General features: G+C 53.5%; 1 protein-coding gene across 1 annotated transcript; it reads right to left on the bottom strand.

Annotated features, from left to right (window-relative positions):
* Nucleotides 1-238: 238 nt before the first annotated feature.
* Nucleotides 239-6,076, bottom strand: GAL3ST4 (galactose-3-O-sulfotransferase 4). The gene is made up of 4 exons (XM_008590382.1): nucleotides 6,036-6,076; nucleotides 4,418-4,730; nucleotides 3,936-4,239; nucleotides 239-1,672 (listed from the first exon to the last, which is right to left on the bottom strand). The coding sequence occupies exons 2-4, from the start codon at nucleotides 4,540-4,542 to the stop codon at nucleotides 641-643; spliced, it is 1,461 nt and encodes a 486-aa protein (XP_008588604.1). The 5' UTR covers nucleotides 4,543-4,730; nucleotides 6,036-6,076; the 3' UTR covers nucleotides 239-640.
* Nucleotides 6,077-7,290: the final 1,214 nt, after the last annotated feature.

The following is a 7,290-nucleotide window of genomic DNA, read 5'->3' on the forward strand; positions in this document are numbered from 1 at the left end:
CTGGCGAGAAACCGGAAGCGGAAGGGAAGGGGCGTGGCCTCCGAGGCCCCGGAATCTGGGTGCCCCAACCGTGGGGGAGGGGGCGGGGTCCGGCTGCGCTTAGGCTGGCGCGAGAGGAATGCGGGAGAGGCTACAGACGGACTTCCTCGGGAAGAAATAGTAAAGGAACCCCCTCCAATCCCGCTTCTCCCAGGAAGATTCTCCATCCCTCCCTTTTCCGCCCTACATAAATCAAGTAGAAGTTTCAAATTATTTATTTGTTCAACAAACATTTCATAGGGAAATAAGTATAGCCCAATAACATATTTCGTAGAGAAATGGACGTATCATTCTAACTCACCGGGTCCCAAACTTTCTCTTGCTCACTCCATGTTTTGCTCCTCCAGGGAGCTCTGGAGAGCCCTGCACGGACCTGCCTTGGGTCTGGAAAGGGGAAGGGGCAAAATGGGTGGGGAGGGAGGCGCTACTGGGAGCCCAACGACTGGGACTCCGAGGCAAAAGCCAGAAAGACTAATTGGGGCCTGCATCCGGGCAGTTCCATCCCTTCGAGGGAAGCAGAAATCAAATCTGGCTGACCCGCACTCATCACATGCGCCCTTCTAACTTAGCTGCTCTTCAGCCTAAATCTGTAGCCTGATGCCTATGGGGAGAGTAGCCTAGAAGTCTTGAGGGGCAGTGAGACTGTAGGGGGGAATTGCTTGGCATCCAGCTTGTCCTTGTATTGTAGCTCAGGGGTAGCCAGGCGTTCACACTCCTCCTGGTCTTGGGGGCTCAGTCCACTCCGAAGTATGTAACCCAAAACCTTAGATGACCCAAACTGGAAGGGGCGGAACCGACGGTCACTGATGTATTTAGGGTCTGAAGCCTCACCCCCTACCAGACAACGTTTAGCCATGGCCACCCGGCGAGCCCGGAGCTCGGCCACAGCACTCTCCAGCCGGCTCTGTCCATATTGCTCTATCCGTGCCCACAGACTGCGGTTGAAGTGGACATAGAGAGCCCAGTCCAAGTTGTTCCAGGCTCGGGCCCGTGCAGTCAGCTGCCGATCCTCAGCAGTCAGTCCACCATTACCAACAGCTCTGAGGCCCTGCTCCCCTCCAGCCTGGGCATTGTGCATGAAGCCCACTACGTCATCCAGACCCCAGCACAGGGCATCTGCCAGCAGAACTAATGACTCATCAAAGTACTCGGCCACCAAAACCAGGTCAAAGATGGAATCCAGCCAGGCCAGGCCCCACTGGATGAAGGACGAAGACCCCAAATCTAAAGAGGCAGGACTGGATGTCTGGCCATGATCACCAGCAACAGTGAAAACAGGATGGAAGAGAGCATTGGGACCTAGGGTGGGGGCTCGAGGGCCAGTGCCAGAAGGCAAGACATGCAGCTGTGGGGGTTTGGGGTCCCTGGGGGGGTGAGAATTACCTCTTTTGGCCCTCATCTCTGGGGGGAAGGGGAGGCCAAAATCAAACCATAATAAGTTTCGGGCATAGTGGTCCCCACGGGCCCCAGGCCGGTAGAAGGCTCGAGGATTGGCCAGGAAGGCAGCCAAGGATGGTGCCTTGCGGAAGGCCGATGAGGTGGATTTATAGTAGGAGAAGGCAGAGCGGGCCAGAGCTGCCGGGTCTCGGACAATGGAAAAGAAGAAGCTGTCGGAAGGCATGACCTGAAGTACCTGCAGAGGAGAGAAGACTAGCCATAGGAAGAAAATAAGTCCAAGCCAAGGGCCTGCTGATCTCTGCCTTTCAAACCTACTCACAGCTCTGCTGGGAACCCCCAGCTTCCCTCACTATCTGCATGGTCTTGGGCAAGTTATTGAACATCTCTGAGACTCAATTTTGTCACTGCAAAATGGAAATAACCATACCTTCCCAGGCGATTATGAAGGATACATAAGATAAAGGATATGAAGAAACCTGGAGCGTGGGAAGCTCCCGGGGAGCCTTAATTTCCTCAGGCCTTTCTGCCTTGGTCAGCAAAACCTCTAGGAATCAAAATTTGTACTCACTTCTCCAACAAAATCTATTGAGTGCCTACCCTTGGACGCTTGGTCACAGCTCCAAAAGAGGAACTGGCTTAAGGCCTCCCCAGGGCAGGAGGAAGGGCGACACTGGCAGCAAAGGGTGAGGAGGGGGCAAGCAACAATAGTCCTGCCTCAGGTATGGCATCAGGTGCGCAGGCCAGGCTCAGGATGCCTGAAGCACATTTCTGGGGCTGCTGGACATCTTGGAAAGAAAAGATACCCCTGGACTGGGCTCTGGGGAGGCCATTTGGCAGGGTGCTGCCCTGAGGGCTGGGCATGTGATTGCACTGCTCAGCAAGAAGGAAGGTGGGGATTAGGCTGAGCCCTATGCTCACATGGCCCTACAGGCTGATCCACAACAGAATGCAGCTACTGGACTCCCTGAAGGGCTTCTGCCTCTAAAAGTGACTTCCATCATTGAATCTGACCTCTCCTTGTCATTATGTTCTCTGATCTGCTCCACAAATATGGCATGCCCAAAGGACAGAGCCTGTGAACTGTCTGTCTCTTCGAAGACAGAGTGGAACAGTGAAGAGAACGGGCTTTGGCATCAGATGGACCTGGAATAAAATCCTGTTTCTGCCACTTACTGATTGTGTGGCTTTGGGCAGCTGTTGAATTCGTCAGAGCCTTCATTCCTCCATCTATAAATGTGGGTGAACACTTACCTGGAAGAATATGGGAGTGCCTGGAATTTGGTAGGTATTCAATGAATGGTGGTAGCAATGAATGTCATCATCCTAGCCTCCGGAGAAACCTACCTCAAAGGTCACTGTCATCACCTCACTCCCAACAGTGGCCCCTTGCTGCCCATTAGATCACGCTCATATTCCTTGGCTGCTGTCTCTGGGTCCAGCTTCAATATGGGCATCTTTGCAGCTTCCGCTGAAGTTCTACCACCAGCAAACACACTCCCCCTCTTACCCACACATGCACATGTATCACCATGTCTTTACTGTTGATTTGCTCCCTATAAGAATGCCTGATGTTGCCTTTACTACAAAGCCATGTCCACCCTTTCCCTTCTTAAAACCCACCTCTCCAGAAAGCCCCATTTCTTTTGATGAATACTCTCCCACAATTCCAAATACAAACACACATACACATGCCATGGAGGAGACTTGACTTTGGAGTAAATGGACCTGGGTTCAAGTTCTCACTCTGCCACTTTCTATCTGTTAAAGGAGGCTAGTCACTGAGCCTCTCTGAGACTCTTATCTCCTCATACGAGCAATGGATAAACTTATAATGCCTTCCTGGCAAGGTGGTGGTAAGATTAGTACCTAGCACTCAGTAAATACTTAATAAAGATTAATTCCTTCCCTGTACATTTTCATTCACACATTGATTTTCTTTCTACAAGAGCTCTTGGGTTCCTGGTGCATCTGTATGAGCACGTGAGTGTGTGTGCTTGTCTCCCCTGTTGGAACTGAGGCTCCTGGGGGGGTCAGAATTGGGCCTCCACCCAACTATTCTGTTGGGCTCAGTCTAGGGCCTGACATATAGCTGATCCTCAGACTGTGGGAGACATGGCAAGGGGAGTGAGAGGAAGACAAGTCAGAGGCATGGTGGAGCAGGGGCCCTGGTAGTGACAGTGGAAGGGAGACCAGGAAAGGCAAGGGACACCTGGAGGGAGAGCTTGGGGAGTCAGAGTTGGCAGGTTACTGACACCAGGGGAATAAACTGGTCAAGGAAAGAGACTGGGGCAAACACCAGATGGGAGAGAGGACTCTGGCCCCCAGAAACTGCTGGGGAAGGGACACCTGGGGAGAGGGCAACAGGAAATCCCATGTCCAACTTTTTGGGTGAGGTGATGCTTGAGGAGCCCCCAGGCCTGGCCCCCCCCCCGGTGGTCTTGGCCACAGGCCTGAGCCCATCTCTTTCCCGTGCCACCCACCCCCACTCCACCCCTCACCTCTTTCAGGTTGAACCTCATGTGGTGACAGAGGATGTGGAAGGGGAGCTGGGTGCCGCCACCCTGTGGGTGGTAGCCTTTGACCCGAGAGGCCTGGAAAAGCCTTGGGTAGCCGAACTGGTAGCGGGCGGGAAGGGCAAAGCGCAGCCCGTGCCGGTCCCCATAGCGATGAAGCAAGCTCAGCACAGAGCTGCTCCCGGATTTATGCGTCTTCAGGAACACGAGGTGCTGCCGGGGTGGGCAGGACGGAACAGCTGGTCGAGGGGCTATGGCCCAGGGCTGTCGGAGCTGCAGCTCAGTTGGCCTGAGAAGAGATAGGAGGGGAAATGTCCTGTCCCTCAGCAGCAAGTGAATGGGCTTTTTGTGGAGAAAGGACAGAGGGCACAGAGCCTCCTCTGAGACTCCAAGTCACAGCCCCAGGTGGGTTGGGGAGGAGCAAGTGAGCGGCATCTATCAGGAGTTAGTACAAGGTGGGAACTCACCTCCTCTGGAAGGGTCCCCCCCAGAACTGGAGGGCAAATCCAATGGTCATGAAGACTCCCAGAGCCACCCCCAGGTTCCGAGGCCCCCAGAGCCGCATCGTCCTGGTAGGAGACAGAGGGCCCATGTGGAACAGGGAGGGGTGATGCCAGAGAAGGACAGAGCCAGGGCCAGGAACCAAGACAGAGACAGCTTGAGGCAGCCGTGCGGCCACGGAAGGCACTGTTTGGAGATCGGGGGGTCATTCCCCAGGTCTACTCGCAGCCCTGGTTGAGTCTGCCCCCTGAGTTAGCAGATTTTTGCCTCTGTCAGCGTCTAGAAGGGAAATGAGGGGGGAAGGAGGGAGTTTAAGGATAGGGTAGAGCCTTCTCTCCTCCCACTGCAGCTGAGACCTAACTCAGGGAGGAGGAGTGGGCTGGGGGTCCTCTCTACACCCAGACTCTTCTACATGGCCCACAACTGCTCCTTCTACTGCCAGCCTCTTTCTTGTCTCCAATTCCCACCCCCAGTTCTCCGTGAGCCTCAGGGATTTAGAAGGAAAGGAGAGAAAGACAGAGACCCAGATCATGAATGAAACAGCCAGCCAGAAAGATATGACCTATCAGTTCATCAGCTCATTATGACAGTCAGGTCAGGGTATTGCTGGGCCCCCATCTTCCTCCTGAGCCTCTGTCTGTGATACATGGGGATGAAGAGCCCCGTTCTGAGGCTAGGAGGGGAAGCCATAAGGAGGGAATGAGAATCAGACAGGACACAGGTCGATGAACCCAGGCAGGAGAAAGGGAGAAAAGACATACAGGGGTGACTTTGTAATAAGTAAGAGCCATTGCAACATATACTCAGGCATGTCTTTTCCACGTCTCTCAGAACAGGGCAGACCCCAATGTGCAAAAGGGTTTGGGAGAGATGTGGGGTTACTTATGAAGCCAAGATCCCTGGACATCCCCCCATCCCATTTTCCAACCCCATCAGTGCACAGAGAAGATTGAGAGGGTGGGGATGGAGAGTGGGGAGATATATATATATATATAGAGAGAGAGAGAGAGAGAGAGAGAGAGAGAGGAGAGAGAGAAGAGAGAGAGAGATAGAGAGATAGACAGAGATAGAGATGAGAGAGAGAGAGAGAGAGAGAGACTCTGAGACACAAAGATACAGAGAAAGACACAAACACTGAGCTTCAGAGTTCCTTCCCTGGACTGAGCTTCCTAAGCAACTGGGAGTCTGGGCCCGCCCATTCAGATTGCAATCCACAGTCACGGACCAAGGCCCCTCCCACAAGCCCTCACAGCCCCCTTCCCTGACGAAGGGGTGAGCCCACACTTGCTACCCAGAGGCCTGCCCCCTCTGGTGTCACCCCCCCATTCCCCTCCCCAGCACAGCCCCCAGGATCCAACCATGACTCTCCTATCCAGAGTTTTTTATTTCCTTCCATCCATATCTCTCTTTCCAGTACCTTGGATCCAGCCCTGTCCTCTCCAGCGTTGGTGACTGACTGCTCAGTCTGTCGCCAGCTCTTTGTTGGCCCCCTCTGGGGTTTTCTCTATGAACCCCTCAAGTCACCTCCCATAAACTCAAGGGTCCTTCCACTGGCCCCAGCCTCGGCTTCACTTGCCCACTTACCAGGTCACAAGGGGAGCAGCAGGGAAATCGGGTCGGGCTCTCCCGCCCGCCGCCTGCTCCAGCCACCGCCCGGCTCCTCTCTTGGCTCAACTTTCCCCACAAACTTTCTCAGCATCCAGGCTCCTCCCCCTCCCTTTGTCCCACCAATCCAAGCAGCTGGTTCAGCTTTGATCGCGTCTCTGGGTCTCTCCCTCCCTGTATCTTTCTCTCCCAGTCAGGGCACCCAGCTTGTCCTTAGAAGGCACCACTTCCGCCCTCCTTTCACACTTAGGAGTCAATCATACCTTTTTCTCTTGGCTTTCTACAGGACAAAAGATTCATTCAGGTGACGGAAACAAAGAAGGAGAAAGTGACAGACAAGAGTTGAACGCAGACATTGTCAGGGATGTGACGAGGTCGCCAGGGCTGACACACAGAGAACAAGGACCAGGACACCCACCCTGAAGGCAGGGGGCAATGGTGCAGTGATATTAATAATGCCTCGTGTTCAAAGAGAATTTTGCAGGTTGACAAGGTGCACCCTCACAGTTCCTATTTGGTCCCCACGGTTCTCTCGGTTTTATGGATGAAGGTGCTCAGGCTCAGAGGGTGGGCAGTTAGGAGACTGAGGGGGTTGTTCCCCAGACCTGCTCCCTGGGGACAGGTTCCAAGAGAGGCAAGCAGCAGGCAGAAACAGCCAAACACTGAGGCCCTGGGGCCTCTGCTAGGAGTCAGTGCTCAAGGAGGGACACTGAAAGGCACAGAAAGCCACACATGGGGTCCAATAAATTACCATTTATTTATACAATAAACACTGACCCAAACACTGAAATACGAAATGCAGAGCTTGTGAAGGATGTAGATGGCAGAGGTCATGAGATGAGCCTCCTCCCCCCTTTATTATTTTATTTTAGTTTAAGAAATTGATACAGAAAAAACAGAACCCCGGCCCATGGAGCCTCATATCCTACTCACACATTCCCAGTTCCTTGCCCTGCAGCACATCAGCACTCAGCTTTGTTCATTTCTGAGACCAGGTGCTCCCAACCCCATTAGAGTTCCACCCCTCCCCACTTCCAACTTTCTTCAAACCCCATCCCCCAACTGCAACTCTAAAACTTCCCTTTCATCTTTGTTGGGGCTGATCACCATCCCCAGCCTTAGAGGGCTGGAGACCACACCTCCTTCCTAAATAAATACCCCCCCGTCCCTCTCCCCAGTTACCAAATGAAAAAATAAATATTGTGAACTCCCACCCACCCCCAACCCACCCCCA

The sequence above is a fragment of the Galeopterus variegatus genome, unplaced genomic scaffold, assembly GCF_000696425.1.
Source record: "Galeopterus variegatus unplaced genomic scaffold, G_variegatus-3.0.2 Scaffold6060, whole genome shotgun sequence".
Lineage (NCBI taxonomy): Eukaryota > Metazoa > Chordata > Mammalia > Dermoptera > Cynocephalidae > Galeopterus > Galeopterus variegatus.

Coding starts and splice junctions, on each gene's coding strand:
- GAL3ST4 (XM_008590382.1), bottom strand. CDS start 4,542: ATGGGCCCTCTGTCTCCTACCAGGACGATGCGGCTCTGGGGGCCTCGG. Junction 4,240..4,417: donor GGGGGACCCTTCCAGAGGAG/GTGAGTTCCCAC, acceptor ATCTCTTCTCAG/GCCAACTGAGCTGCAGCTCC. Junction 1,673..3,935: donor TGAGGTTCAACCTGAAAGAG/GTGAGGGGTGGA, acceptor TCTCCTCTGCAG/GTACTTCAGGTCATGCCTTC.